This window comes from Barbus barbus (assembly GCF_936440315.1).
Source record: "Barbus barbus genome assembly, chromosome: 3".
In the NCBI taxonomy this organism is placed as follows: domain Eukaryota; kingdom Metazoa; phylum Chordata; class Actinopteri; order Cypriniformes; family Cyprinidae; genus Barbus; species Barbus barbus.
The window spans coordinates 36,117,277-36,133,324 of NC_136731.1; the positions used below are offsets into that span (position 1 = coordinate 36,117,277).

General features: G+C 39.5%; 1 protein-coding gene across 10 annotated transcripts in view; it reads left to right on the plus strand.

The window, feature by feature from the left end:
- Positions 1–16,048, plus strand: part of clec16a (C-type lectin domain containing 16A) — a 67,456-nt gene that overhangs the window by 2,069 nt on the left and 49,339 nt on the right. For 6 of the 10 annotated variants that reach the window (XM_079376708.1, XM_079376710.1, XM_079376707.1 and 3 more), the window contains exons 5-9: positions 1,188–1,293; positions 3,261–3,384; positions 3,551–3,725; positions 7,179–7,229; positions 7,336–7,449. In XM_079376708.1, coding sequence (XP_079232834.1) covers positions 1,188–1,293; positions 3,261–3,384; positions 3,551–3,725; positions 7,179–7,229; positions 7,336–7,449 — 570 coding nt within the window. Of the gene's footprint in view, positions 1–1,187; positions 2,581–3,260; positions 3,385–3,550; positions 3,726–7,178; positions 7,230–7,335; positions 7,450–16,048 lie in introns of those variants that run through there. The other 4 variants (XM_079376712.1, XM_079376711.1, XM_079376705.1 and 1 more) reach the window with 3 other exon arrangements.

Here is a 16,048-nt window from a genome sequence, read left to right on the forward strand (position 1 = left end):
ACTCATTATAATTGTTATACATATAAATGTAATTTTGCCATTTCTGGCCAAACTAATATTAGCAAATGTAGACATAGACTTAGTAAATGAATGATCTAAATCTTATATCACAGCATAAAAAAATATAGGAGCGAAACGCATTTCAGGCATCAGCATTAAAATAGTTACATATTATGTAAAACTTGGGTTAAACGTTATAAAATATTCTTAAAGTTTTATAAAAATATTTCCAACTCTAAATTATTATTGGAAGAGCCACATTGAAAATTGTTCTGCAAACACAGGCAAAATAAATTTAATACCATTTAATAGTTTGTATTTTGTCTGTATTTTCATGTTACTCCATATTTCTTCTTTTTCATAAGGAGCCCTGCCACTTTTAGCTATGAATATATTTTTACTACAGCATAATAACAAAATGTATATATAATATATGGGGTTAATTTTACATTAAACTTTTTACATTAAAGTTTTATATTTTACATGTGTCATTCAACTTTCTATTTATCAAAGAATCCTGAAAAAGAAAATGTCATGGTTTCCACAAAAATATTAATTGATAATAGCAAGAAAATTTTCTTGAACAGCAAATCAGTGCATCAGAATAATTTCTGAAGGACTGTGGGACAGTGAAGACTGGACTAATGATTGCTGACAATTCAGCTTCACTTCCATCACAGGAATGAATTACAATTTTAAAAATATATTAAAATAAATGATAGTTATTTTAAATTGTAATAATATTTCGCAATATTACTGTTTATGTTTTTGATCAAATACAGCAGCCTTGGTAAGCATAAGAGACTGTAAAAACATTCTTTTTTAAATCTTCCCTACCTGAAACTTTTGAACCGTGCTGTTCATTCAATATCAATACGGCCTAAATTTTCACTACAGAAAACAAGAGGAGAAGAGTGACAAATTTATTGAGGTGCAGTCACGGTGTGTGTATGAACTATATATAACAAAAGCTTTAATTAGACACATTTTAAGCCAATTTAATACCCAGTTGCATTGCATTCAGCACACTTTTCAGTGTCAGTGATGTTATGTGCCTACTTCTGCTTTGTAGACATACTGGATTCACATAAGAGAATAAAAGTGCAGGGATCACCAGTTGCAGTTCTCCTCTCTCTGAGCTAATCCTCCTCGCTGACGGCCTCACTCTCTGTCTCCCATGCTTCTAGCACACTAATGATTTTGCCCTGTACACGGAGGCCATTAAGTTTTTCAACCACCCAGAGAGCATGGTCAGGATTGCGGTCAGGACTATCACACTCAATGTGTACAAAGGTGAGTAGAGCCCTGACTCAGCTGCTGCTGCCGCCCGATCCTCCTCTCTTCTGTCAATCGCTCTGTCATGCCTCTGATGCATGGGCATGCTGACGCTGTTCTCTGCCATCTGTGAGTAACACACTTACATTTAGTGATTGCTGCTGACTCCACACGCATGCACGGGCACACTGAGGTTTCACTTGGGTATGGTCACGTGCTGAAGACTGAAGGGCTTTCGGTGATAGTTTCTCTGGCTTGAGCTTGTATGTAAATCCTTCTTACCTTGAATAACTGACTTAACTGTTTCTTACTATCTGCTTGGCATTTGCCCTTGAATTGCGGTCCGTCTTATAGCTAATCAGTCGTTCCCTATGGAGATCGTTAAAGTCGTTGAAGTCAAACTGCCATCGGTGCATGTTACTGACGTTAATGTGCATTCAATGGCCCTAAATAATATTTAGAGATGCAAACAACACTTAAAAGTTTTTAAATGTCATTGCACTGAATTTTTTTAATACAAGCCAGTTGGTATAATATTTTATAGGGATGCTCCTACATGGATAATATGTCTACATATAAAAATTCAATTAGTAATATTTTCAGTAACCAATATATATTGGATATGATTAGATCTGTCTGCATTTCCAACATAAAGACAATAGATAGTTACATACATTCACATAAACACAAATAAATCTTGTTTACTTACTGCCAACTTTCTTTTATCAATGTTAAAATATTATTTTAATAATATCTAGGCCAAATAGAAATAAGGTGGTCACCCATGATCACTTTGTCTTAAATATCAGCCTTATTTTTATTTATTGGTTCAATAACCATCACATAAAAATCTCACGACTGAGTCTGCTGAAACCTTCATGACTGCAGTGCACCATGTGTCTTCAAGATTTTATGTAATGCAATAACATTCATACATTTTTAAGTGTTGCTTAATTGTAATCTGTGTATTTCTTGATATGGCAGATCACATAGCTAATTACAATATAAATGCAGTTAAAATCCCTGATTGTCAGAAAAAGCAGTTGGGTGGTATGCTTTGCTTTTTAGCATGTCCTGGCAGCTTCGTGGATCTGGTTGATATGTTTTGTGTTTTTAGGCTGTTCTTGGTTCCAGATGCTCTTTTGTGCAGGTTTAGTACCAGCCACTAGGTGGTGTGATGGTTTCATCTTTGGGCTTCTAGGGCCCAGAGCTCCACTAGCTCAGTCCCCTTATCCTGTTTAACCCTTTGTCTGTTCTTCCCCTCTCCCTCTATGGTGACTCCTGTGTGCCTTATTCCAGTGTCATGTAAGTTGGTTAAATTCAGAACTCTCTTGTGCCACTTGTATTGCATGATCTCTTGAACAGTTTTTATTGTTTTCACAGTTGCTTCTTTTGTCTGTGTGTACACAGGTTTACAATTCACACACTGATAGGAGTTAAAAAATACAATTCACACATTGGTGCCTTTATTTAAACCCTCTTGTTTGGCTTTGATGGTGATTTTTGGCAATATCAGTTGTATTTGTGTGTTTTAATTTCCAATTTAAAAAGATGCTGGAGGTTCATTGAGCATTGTTCATATTCAGTTTATTAGTGGCACTTGCAAAGGTCTTTTGACTTTTGACCACTTAGACCCATGTTTATTTGTTACTATTTATTACATAGTGAGCCTTTATAAGTTTAGATACATTTCACAACATCTAATTCTCTCATGCTTAGTACATGACTAGCTTCGTTTAGCGACTTTGCTTAGGGAATGTCATTTAACATAACCCTCCAACATCTGACCAATCACATTGCACATTGCTCTGTAATTAACCCCTATTGCTTTTTAAAGACCACTTACCGCCAGTAAGTCTGGCGCTGTTGTGTTATTAGTTACACTAAACCTAACAGTTCTTTTCCCACGTCACTATGACTGTATGGTTTCCTGTTTCTCTGCCGGTTCGTGAGTAACCGTGTTTCTTTTTGGTTCTGCTCCGCAGTGGACAACCAGCATATGCTACACTACATCCGGGACAAAACAGCTGTGCCATACTTCTCCAATTTAGTCTGGTTCATAGGCAGCCATGTCATCGAGCTGGACAAATGTGTGCAGACTGATGAAGAGTAAGGTTTTTGTGACACCATTTTATGTGCGGTTCACCACCACACCACTAGGTGTCACTACAGACCACATTTGATCACTGAAAATCTGAATTCACAACATAGCCTGCTCAGTAATGTTTATGATTAAAATATTGCACTTTTTCCTATCTTTACCCATTCTCATCAGACATAAAAACCGAGGAAAACTAAGTGATCTGGTAGCTGAGCACCTGGATCATCTTCACTATCTGAATGACATCATCATCATCAACTGTGAGTTTCTCAATGACGTGCTGACCGACCACCTGCTCAACCGCCTCTTCCTTCCCCTATACGTGTACTCTCTGGTCAGTCAAGAGCAGGTGAGGACACAACAGCACATATCTGAAAAACAACTAACATACAGTACATAACATAACAGTAGGCTAGTGTTTATTCCACGTGCTCCACGCACCCTGTTTATCATTATTTACAGGCCTCCACGGTGCTCCACGCACCCTGTTTATCATTATTTACAGGCCTCCAAAATATTCTCCAGCCTTTGTTGATGATTTCACTGAACTGTTATCAATGATTTCCTCAGAGTTTGACTGTTTTGCTATTGCAGGGGATTTTAATATTCACATAGATAATGCAGAAATCAAAACTACAAAAGAAATTATAACTGTTTTAAACACTTTTGACCTGATTCAGCATGTGCACGGACCCACACACAATCGTGGACACACCCTAGATTTACTCATCAGTAGAGGTCTAAACATCTCATCCATTGTAATCAAGGATGTAGCACTATCTGATCACTTCTGTATTTTCTTTGATATATTTATCTCAGTCACCACTGAATCTAGATCTGTCTCTATCAGAAAGAGATGCATTAACGAGAACACTAGTACGCTATTTATGGAGGCAATATCATTAACACCAAGCATTTCTGCAGACTCTGTTGATCTTCTCCTGGAGTCATTTAACTCAAAAGTTAAGAATGTTATTGATGATATTGCCCCGATAAAGGTCAGCAAGAAGACGGGGAAACAAAAATCAATTTGGAGAAAATCAACAGCAGTTCAGAGCATGAAAAGACAATGCAGAAAAGCTGAGCGGATGTGGCGGAAGACGAAACTCGAAATTCACTATAGCATCTATAAAGACAGCCTTCATGCTTTCAATGTGGAACTAGCCACAGCTAGACAGACTTTCTTTTCAAACCTTATAAACAGTAACTTAAACAACACCCGCACTCTTTTTGCGACTGTTGAGAGACTGACAAACCCCCCAAGTCAGATTCCCAGTGAAATGCTCTCCGACAGCAAATGCAATGAGTTTGCTTCCTTCTTTTCTGAGAAGATCAATAATATCAGAAAGGAGATTGGCACATCCTCAAGTTATGCAGAGGTCACACAGATTCGACCGCAATTTAAAAAAGAAGTGACTATGTGTGTTTTTAAAGAAATTGATAACAAAATTTTGGAAGAAATAGTACAGCACCTTAAATCTTCAACCTGCTATCTTGACACACTTCCCACATCCTTTTTCAAAAATGTGCTTAACTGTTTAGAAGCTGATCTCTTAGAAGTGGTGAACGCCTCATTCTTTCTGGGACTTTTCCAAACTCCCTTAAAACTGCAGTTGTTAAGCCCCTTCTGAAGAAGCGCAATCTTGATAACACCATCTTGAGCAACTATAGACCCATATCAAATCTTCCTTTCATAGGTAAGATTATTGAAAAGGTAGTTTCTAATCAGCTGAACAACTACTTAAAGTCAAATGGATACCTGGACAATTTTCAATCTGGTTTCCGAGCACATCACAGCACAGAGACAGCACTCATTAAGATAATAAATGATATTCGCGTCAATTCTGATTCTGGCAAAATATCAGTGCTGGTACTACTAGATCTTAGTGCTGCGTTTGACACTGTCGATCATAACATACTTCTAGAGAGACTGGAAAACTGGGTTGGGCTTTCTGGGATGGCACTCATATGGTTCAGATCATACTTAGAAGGGAGAGGTTATTATGTGAGTATAGGAGAGCATAAGTCTAAGTGGACGGCCATGACATGTGGAGTCCCACAAGGCTCAATTCTTGCACCGCTCTTGTTTAACCTGTATATGCTCCCACTAAGTCAGATAATGAGGAAGAACCAAATTGCCTATCACAGCTATGCTGATGATACCCAGATTTACCTAGCCTTATCTCCAAATGACTACAGCCCCATTGACTCCCTCTGCCAATGCATTGATGAAATTAACAGTTGGATGTGCCAGAACTTTCTTCAGTTAAACAAGGAGAAAACTGAAGTCATTGCATTTGGAAACAAAGATGAAGTTCTCAAGGTGAATGCATATCTTGACTCTAGGGGTCAAACAACTAAAAATCAAGTCAGAAATCTTGGGGTGATTCTGGAGACAGACCTTAGTTTCAGTAGTCATGTCAAAGCAGTAACTAAATCAGCATACTATCATCTCAAAAATATTGCAAGAATTAGATGTTTTGTTTCCAATCAAGACTTGGAGAAACTTGTTCATGCCTTTATCACCAGCAGGGTGGATTACTGTAATGGTCTCCTCACCGGCCTTCCCAAGAAGACCATTAGACAACTGCAGCTCATCCAGAACGCTGCTGCCAGGATTCTGACTAGAACCAGAAAATCTGAGCATATCACACCAGTCCTCAGGACCTTACACTGGCTTCCAGTTACATTTAGGATTGATTTTAAAGTACTTTTACTCGTTTATAAGTCACTCAATGGCCTAGGACCTAAATATATTGCTGATATGCTCACTGAATATAAACCGAACAGACCACTCAGATCATTAGGATCGAGTCGGTTAGAAATACCAAGGGTTCACACAAAACAAGGGGAGTCAGCTTTTAGCTATTATGCGGCCCGCAGTTGGAACCAGCTTCCAGAAGAGATCAGATGTGCTAAAACATTAGCCACATTTAAATCCAGACTCAAAACTCATCTGTTTAACTGTGCATTTGTTGAATGAGCACTGTGCTATATGTCCGAACTGACTGCAATAATTTTTATGTACAATCATTTTCTTTAAATTTATTTTAAATCATTTTCTATATAATTTTAAAATTCCTTGTTTTTATTATTTTTATTTCCATGTTTTTATTGATTTTAATGTCTATTTCACTTTCTTTTATGTAAAGCACTTTGAATTACCACTGTGTATGAAATGTGCTATATAAATAAACTTGCCTTGCCTTGCCTTGCCTATTCCGGGCTAACTTTGCATAACCATTGGAGGTGAGGGAAGAAAATCTGTACGCTACATTATTGCAAACCCCTTTCAATATAAATTCACTGTATTGACTTGAGTTATTCTTTTACTTACTCCTGTTGTGCATTTATGACTCTTTTTGTACCATGTATAATGGCTTCCAAAGTATGTTGAATAGAAAAATACACTTAATGCAGTCTTCAGTGTCACATGATACTTCAGAAATCATTCTAATATGTTGATTTGCTGCTCAAGAAACATTTCTTATTATTATCAATGTTTAAAACTGTTTTTGTGGAAACCATTGAAACATTAGAAAAGATGAAAAGAAAGTTCAAAGTAACGGCATTTATTTGAAATAGAAATTGTGGTAAAAATGTAATTCTTTACTGTGACTTTTGATCAGTTTGACGCACCTTTGCTGAATAACATACTAATATCTAGATATTTTATTTCTTAAAAAAAGAAATATATATTACTGACCCCAAACGTTTGAATGGTAGTGTATGCATATAATAGTGATCCAAGCATGTAACTATGTAGTTTTCATGCCGCATAATAACAATCTTTGTTTTCCAGTCTGATGAGCGCAAGATCAACCCTCAGGTGTCTCTCTACCTGCTGTCACAGGTACAGTGCTTCAGTTTTGTTGAAACTTGCAATGAGTAGAATAGCCACAATACACACGATGTGAGCTGTGGTTAGGTGACAACATGTGATGTCCCGCTGTCTCTAGGTGTTCCTAATCATCCACTACCAGCCGCTTGTCCACTCTCTGGCTGATGCCGTTCTGAACGGAGACCTGTCAGTGTTCACCGTGCAGACTGAGCAGAGCGCTCACAAGAGTTCAGTGAGTACATTCGCCAGTTGGCCTCTTCATTTGGATGTGCATGCAATAGGTAACCAGGATGCTGTATTGAGCCATGAACCATTTATTAGGTTTTATGGGAACAAGTGACTCCTAGTCGATACAAATATTGCTCTAAATGTCCTTCCAATGACCTTGACAGTGTGTGGTGACGTCATGCTTTAAGTTATATCAAACTAAAGTTATATCACTGTGTTTGCAGTTGCTATTTTTATCAATAATTTTGCACATTTTCTGTTTTCTTGTGTACTAGCAAGTTTGTTTGCTGTCACGTAAAAAAAAAAGCTTGTGTGAAAGGTTATTTAGTTTAAAGGCCATTTATTTCTGTTCAATAGTTACAGGTATTTGGTAGATCTCTCTCTCTTTCATAAGCAGTTTGAGGTTTATTGGCCTCGATCTGATATTTACTTGATGTCAAATGAGTTGTCATGGCTACATCAAACTGGCCAAACATTCCCCTACCTCAAGGAAACTTCAATCAATGTGTCAGTTTTACAGTGACACCTGTGTCCAATTAGCTTGTTAAATGTTTTCGCTTCTGTTGATCACCTAAAAGGTGTCAGTCTAACGCTACAGTCTCACCGTGCCCTTTTTTTAATATAAGATGCATATCGGCCACAAATAAACTTCTCAGAAAAGAGGTAGTTACGATACACCGCTGCTCCAGTCTGTGGATGAGATGGTTGAAGAGGAGAGAACTAATCTGTGGTTTGCCTCTGCCCTTGTTATTCTCATGAGGGTATTTACACTGAGGTAAGGCAGACAGATAAGAGCGCTGCGATATCAGTGGTGTTAATGAGCTGCTTTGATGTTTTCTCCACAGCATTGCAGCGTGTAGGTGGATTTGAGACTGATTGTGTAGTGCAGCCTGTTGTGCATAACTTGTTTTTGCTTTTTTTTATTGTCTGGATATCAGAATCCGGGCCAGGCCGTGCATATGCACATATGCAAATATTTTGCAATGAAAGCGTCCCGAATGTTTGGCTTGTTGAGTCGTTAGCTTGCACCTGGCAAAAACAAAATCACTTAAATGTCAGATTTGTTTCTCAGAGAGGAGAATGTCATGCATGCTTGAACTGTAGGTTTCCACTCTTTTGAGACTTATCATGTGAGAAGCATCTCAGTTAGTAGTGTTTGTTTATGCAATGATATTAAGTTGCAACATGAATTAGGCAATGCCAGCAGATAGTTGGCAGATTCATTTTTGCCATTGCTCATACTTTGATCTGTAATACTCTAGAAACCTATCAACACGTGCAATCTTAGCAACAACCTGGCAACAATCTATGACGTAATTTCCTATGTAAAATAATATATATATTTTTTTTTTACTTATCACCAGTGATGATCCTTAGTTATTTGAAGCTATACTGTTTTGGCTGATTCAAAATAACACAGTTTGAAATGAAATCTACAATAGTCAGAAGGAAAATCCATTTCACTACAATTATACACACTATACAAGAAAAGATGTTGCTACTTCCACTTCATTGTGACTTTAATGTACATTTACATTTATGTGTTTGGCAGACACTTATCTATTGAACTTATGAATGGTATCAGTTCATGGCGTTGCTTGCGTTATGCATATATATGGCAAAAATCATTAGGATATTAAATAAACAATGTTCCATGAATATTTTTGTAAATTTCCTACTGTAAACATATCAAAACTTACTTTTTGATTAGTAATATGCACGGCAAAGGACTTAATTTGGACATCTTTAAAGGCGATTTTTGTCAGTATTTAGATTTTTTTGCACCCTCAGATTCCAGATTTTCAAATAGTTGTAGCTCAGCCAAATATTGTCCTATCTTTAAAAAAAAAACATACATAAATGAAAAGCTTATTTATTCAGCATTCATATTATGTATAAATATAAATTAAAAAAAAATTACCCTTATGACTGGTTTTGTGGTCCAGGGTCACATATTCTTATTATTTAAAATAAAATTGGTATTTTTGTTTTCTTTAAAAACAAGACAGATAATTAAAATGATTCTAATTTTGAAAGTTGATGATATCACAAATATATTCTTAGAATAGTTATTAATTAGTGCTCTGGTAATAGTATACCAGTCTCAGTACACCATCCTGTACTATTCTGAATATCATCAGCAAAATAAAAATAATAATGTTAGGGACAGTCAAGCAGCCTTTTCAGGGAAATGGTCTGTGTTTTCATGTGTCGGTATTATCAAAAGCCATTTCCTCTTTCCCATTCTCTGGCTCTTTCTGTGGTCTGTTTCTGTGTCTCACCTCTCAGGCTTAACCGCAGCTTGCTCTACTAGACCCTTTTTTACAAGCTGACGGTAATCTGTCAAACCCAGCTTCCCTAAACCAGTGCAACTTGTGCGATTTGCAATTTTAGATCAGTTTAAGAAAAGGGGACATTTAAACAAAAATGCTTTGTTCAAGACAACAACACAAATTGCAGATCTTGAAGTCCAAAAATGGTTCAAAATGAAGATGTAAACACATACTGTAGATCAGATAAACTGCACTATGTTGAAAGTAAGACCATGACAGCAACATTAAGTTTGCATTCAGTGCTGTAATAATTTAGCTGACTGCTACATTTGTTTTGGTTTGCACAAAACTGTTGACGGCATGCATATCCTTGCAGTCATGTACCGTAAACAAAACTTTGTATGCCTCTGCAAAACTCAGCACATCATTATGCTGTAAGGTCCTGGTTTGTATTGAATTTCATGGGAGAAAATGTTGTTTATAGCATATAATGAATGTAATGAGAAATGTGTATGTATGGATATGCATAAGGATGCGGATTAAATAGTTGGCTTCAAATTATGAAATGTAGTGTTATGCAGTATACAACATCATGATCATTTTTCAGATTTCAATACAAATACCCCCCAAAAAACCTAGCAACAATAAAGATGCTATTCAAAATGAATTGGCTTATTGTTTAAAGGGGTCATGAACTGCCTTTTTATTATTATTTTGTACTGTTCTCTGAGGTCCCCTTATAATGTTATCAAGATTTTACATCAAAAAACATAAAAATGACCGGGATCTCAATGATCGTGATCGAGGCCGATCAAGCCTTTTTTTTTTTTTTTTTTTCAACGGAGAGTCTGTTTACACTAAGTGCAAATAGCCCGCCTTGTTGGCAAAGGCTATTTATACTAATTGCGCCCACTAATGTGTGATTTGGTTAGTCAACACTAAAAACAGATGCCACTTTAGTATCGATTTCAGTGGCGTAAATGGTAAGGCGTGTGCTTTTTGACACGATCGACCCAAGTTCGAGCCTGCCTTTTGCAGAACTTTTTTTCTCCCTTTTCAAATCTCATATGGCATTGGAAAGGCATTTATTTTCAATAAAAATGAAAGAAATAATCAAAAAGTTGAAAATAAAGTATAGGGTAGGGTTAGGGTAGGTGTAGGGAGGGCTTTATTGTCCCAATGAGGTGGCATCCATTTAATAATTTGAATTAAAACTATAATTTACACTCAGTACATTATTATTGCGTACTGTTTTATAATGTACTACATTACTGAGGTGCAGATAATTGCCACTATTTGTAATAAGTAGTATAAATAGCAGAAAATCTTGCTATTTTAACATAGTGTAGTCAACTAAGATGGCCGCGCGATCAGATGCAGCGGCTGCTCCGGGTCCCAAAGATGGTGCTTTTATGTCTTTTAATATCGTCTGTTCGTCTCAAATAGTGTCAGTTTACTGCTAACTCATAAGGAAATCACCCCAGAACTCATCTATGATCGCCAAAGTCTTTTGGATATCCGTAACGCATACGAACATAAACTCTCGCCGGCGGCTACTGAGAAGCTACGAGGCCTTTGTTTACTGCTGAAGCCGGACCTCGAGACCGCGGCCTCGCCTACTGACGCTACCCGCACAAGACAGCGTCGCAAGCGGTGTGAGAGAGGACGGAAGCGCGGTAAGCGCGGAGGTATACGAGCTAGGCTAAGAGCTAACCCCACAAGACTGGCTCTTCCAACACTCATGCCCTCAAACGTTCGCTCCCTGGAAAACAAACTGGACTTAATTCAACTCAGTCGGTCTACACAGCATGAGGCAAGGGATTGTTGTGTGTTTGTTTTCACTGAAACATGGCTAAACAACAACATCCCGGACTCCGCCATTCAGCTGCACGGGCTAACCAACTTATGAGCGGATAGAGATTCATCACTGTCTGGTAAGACCTGCGGAGGTGGCTTGTGTGTGTATATCAACAAAGACTGGTGTAACAATGCTGTGGTATTATCAAAACACTGTTCATCGCTGGTGGAGTTTATGTTTGTGAAGTGTTGACCGTTCGATCTGCCGCGGGAGTTCAAGGTCATTGTTATTGTTGCGGTCTACATACCCCCGTGTGCAAACGCTAATGACGCGCTTCGTGAACTGTATAGCGCCATCAGTGAACAACAAACAAAAAACCCAGACGGCTTTTTCATCATAGCCGGTGACTTCAACCACGCAAACTTAAAGACAGTTTTGCCAAAGTTCTACCAACATGTGAACTTTGCAAAAAGGGGAAACAACACACTGGACTTTGTTTACACAACAGTAAAGAACTCTTACAAGGCTGTACCCCGCCCCCACCTCGGGTACTCAGACCACATCACTGTTATGCTAATCCCAGCATATAGACCACTTCTCAAACTTGCCAAACCGGTTCAAAAGCAGATCACAGTATGGCCAGACAATGCCACCTGAGCACTGCAGGACTGCTTCCAGGACACAGACTGGAACATGTTTAAAGAGGCAGCCACCTACAACAACCACACAGACCTGCATGAGTACACTGAAACTGTGACTGCTTACATCAAAAAGTGCACTGATGACGTGACAGTCACCAAGACCATCACCACACGTGCAAACCAGAAGCCATGGATGACAGCAGAAGTTCATGGGCTGCTAAAGACCAGAGATGAAGCATTCAGATCAGGAGATAAAGCAGCCCTCAAAATAGCAAGAGCCTGTATGTCCTGTGGCATCAAAAATGCAAAACGGTCATATGCTCAAAAAATCAACAACCACTTCACAGACAACAGAGACACACGGAGCCTGTGGCAAGCCATTCAGACCATCACTGACTACAAGCCCCCGCCACAGGCCTGTGATGAGGACACATCCCTCCCCGATGCACTCAACCACTTTTATTCACGGTTTGAAATGCAGAATGACACACCTGCACAAAAACTGCCCACACCTCCCAACGACCGAGCGCTCTGTCTGTCTCCAGCCGACGTAAGGAAGACCCTATCTAGGATTAACCCACTCAAGGCTGCGGGTCCTGACAACATACCTGGCCGTGTTCTGAGAGACTGTGCTGCACAGCTGACAGATGTCCTAACAGATATCTTCAACACCTCGCTGAGCCAGGCAGTCGTCCCCACATGTCTCAAATCCACAACAATCATACCGGTACCAAAGAAATCACCTGTGTCCTGTCTCAATGACTACCGTCCCATAGCACTGACTCCAATCATGATGAAGTGCTTTGAGAGGCTAGTCATGCACAACATCAAAACCAGCCTCCCCAACACACTTGACCCGCTCCAGTTTACATACCGTCCAAACCGCTCTACGGACGATGCAATTTCCTCCACCTGGCTCTTACCCACCTAGAAAATAAAGACTCCTATGTTAGAATGCTGTTCATTGACTTCAGCTCAGCATTCAACACAATAATCCCACAACAGCTCATAAATAAACTAAACCTGCTGGGCCTTAACAATTCCCTGTGTAATTGGATACTGGACGTTCTAACCGGAAAACCTCAGTCAGTCCGTGTCGGCCACAACACCTCGAGCTCTACCACACTGAGCACAGGGGCCCCACAAGGCTGTGTGCTCAGCCCGCTGCTCTTCACACTGCTGACCCACGACTGCACTGCCAAGTTCAGCTCCAACCACATCATCAAGTTTGCTGATGACACAAAAGTGGTAGGTCTCATCAGCAACAACAATGAAACGCACTACAGAGAAGAAGTGGCACAGCTGGCTGAATGGTGTGGCACCAACAATCTGTCCCTCAATGTGGAGAAGACAAAGGAGGTTGTGATGGACTTCAGAAGAAACTCGGTTGACCACCCCCCCCACTGACCATCAACAGCTCGACTGTGGAGAGAGTCAGCAGCACTAAATTCCTGGGGGTGCACATCACAGAGTATCTCACCTGGACCACCAACACCATGCCACTCTCCAAAAAGGCACAACAGCGCCTACACTTTCTCCGCTGGCTGAAAAGAGCAAGTCTCCCTCCACCCATCCTCACCACATTCTACAGAGGCACCATTGAGAGTGTGCTGACCAGCTGCATCACTGTCTGGTACAGGAACTGCAGTGCTGCTGACCGCAAGACCCTCCAGCAGACAGTGAACACAGCTGCAAAGATCATCGGTGCCCCTCTCCCCTCCATCCTGGACATTTTCCTTACACGATGCTCCAGCAAAATCAACAGCATCGTGAAGGACTCCACCCATCCCTCCCACAGTCTCTTCCAGCTCCTACCATCAGGAAGGTGGTACCGGAGCATCAGAGCCCGCTCCGCCAGACTGCTTAACAGCTTTTTCCCCCTGGCTGTGAGAGCCCTGAACTCAAATCACCCCACCCCCCTCTGAAACCCCATGCAAATCCCTACCTCCTGAAACATGGGATTGCCATTAAAGGGGTCATATGATGCGATTTCAAGTTTTCCTTTCTCTTTGGAGTGTTGAAAGCTGTTCGTGCATAGATAAGATGCCTAAAGTTGCAAAGACTAAAGTCTCAAACCCAAAGAGATATTCTTTATAAAAGTTAAGACCAGGGCTCTGAACGGGTTCAAGAAACGAAAACCGGAAACAAACTAAATTTTTACTGGAACAGAACCAGAAACCGAAACAAAATAAAATGTTATATTTCCGAACAGAATCTAAAATTTTAAATGGCCATTAACCAGTTAATAACGTTATTTTATCGTTCTATTTAATATTTGAAATTTGCTGTCAACCAATCAGGAATTCAAGTAGTACGGAATGTGCAAATGGTCGCAATGGCAGTGCACCGGCGTTAGAGTGCACCTGCAGCGCATCTGTGAACAGAGAAAACAGAATAAAACTATAGGCTTACATAAAAAGGAATATGTATGCCTGTACACTAAATATATTTCACTTAAATCATTTACAGATTAAGGAAACGAAAGAAAAAAAATGTTGTTAGGTCTACGGTTCATTGTGAATGCGTTCCAAAGTTCTCGGAAAGGAAAACGAGACAGCAGAAAGTAGTTTTCTTCATTTTGCAAAAGCTTTACAGTTTTATTTACAGTTTTATTTGTTTTGCAAAAGCTTGACAGTTTTGAATGATGTCTTGCATCTGTATAACCAACCAGCGTTGGTATGGCCACATCGTGCGCACAGAAATTTTTGCGACATTGCAGCCTGTTCATTATCAAAATAAAAGTTAAAAAAATTATAAAAAGTTACAGTGCTCCATTGGCCAATCTGTTGCTTTCAGCGTGACCACCGTAGATATATATACGTACATTAGCGACTGTTTCTATGGACCGCTATACGCAAGCCGTCCACCACACTGTAGCGGTCAACTTGACGTCATTTACCATAGTAATCACTGAATATTCAAAAGCCTCCCCGGGCGCCGCAGCATAAATGGCTGCCCACTGCTCCGGGTGTGTGTTCACGGTGTGTGTGTGTTCACTGCTGTGTGTGTGCACGTTGGATGGGTTAAATGCAGAGCACAAATTCCGAGTATAGGTCACCATACTTGACAGTATTTCACTTCACTCACTTCAGATGCCACAATCCTGCACAGCCGATGGTCTGCGACAAAAAAATTGCTGAAATTATTAAAATAACCCCATTCAAAAGTTTGGGAACCCTTGGTCCTTAATACTGTGTGTGGTTACCTGGATGATCTACGATGTTTTGTGATGGTTGTTCATGAGTCCCTTGTTTGTTCTGAACAGTTAAACTGAGCACTGTTCTTCAGAAAAATCCTCCAGGTCCTGCAGAATCTTCAGTTTTCCAACATCTTTTGCATATTTGAACCCTTTCCAGCAGTAACTGTATGATTTTGAGATCCACCTTTTCACACTGAGGATGATTGAGGGACTCAAACACAACAATTAAAAAAGGTTCAAACATTCACTGATGCTCCAGAAGGAAACACGATGCATTAAGAGCCGGGGGTGAAAACTTTTGAACAGAATGAAGATGTCCAAATTTTTCTTATTTTGTAGAAATATAATTATTTTTCCATTTAGTACTGCCCTTCGGAAGCAACAGAAGCTACTTGCATGTTTCCTGGAAGACAAATTAAGTACAATTTACCTTGATCTTCAAATTCAAAAAGTTTTCACCCCCGGCTGGTGCTTCTGACTCGCAGCCTGTAAGTACATTTCGATATTTAAAGAATTTGCTACTGACTATTCAAATGTGAATTTTGAGCAGTGTAGAGTAGTGCTTGTTTGACATTTCTACGATCACAAGCCCAAAAGAGCGCATGTTACACCTCTCTTCATCTCCTTGCACTGGCTACCAGTGGCAGCTTGCATCCAGTTCAAGACACTGATGCTTGCATACAGAACGACCA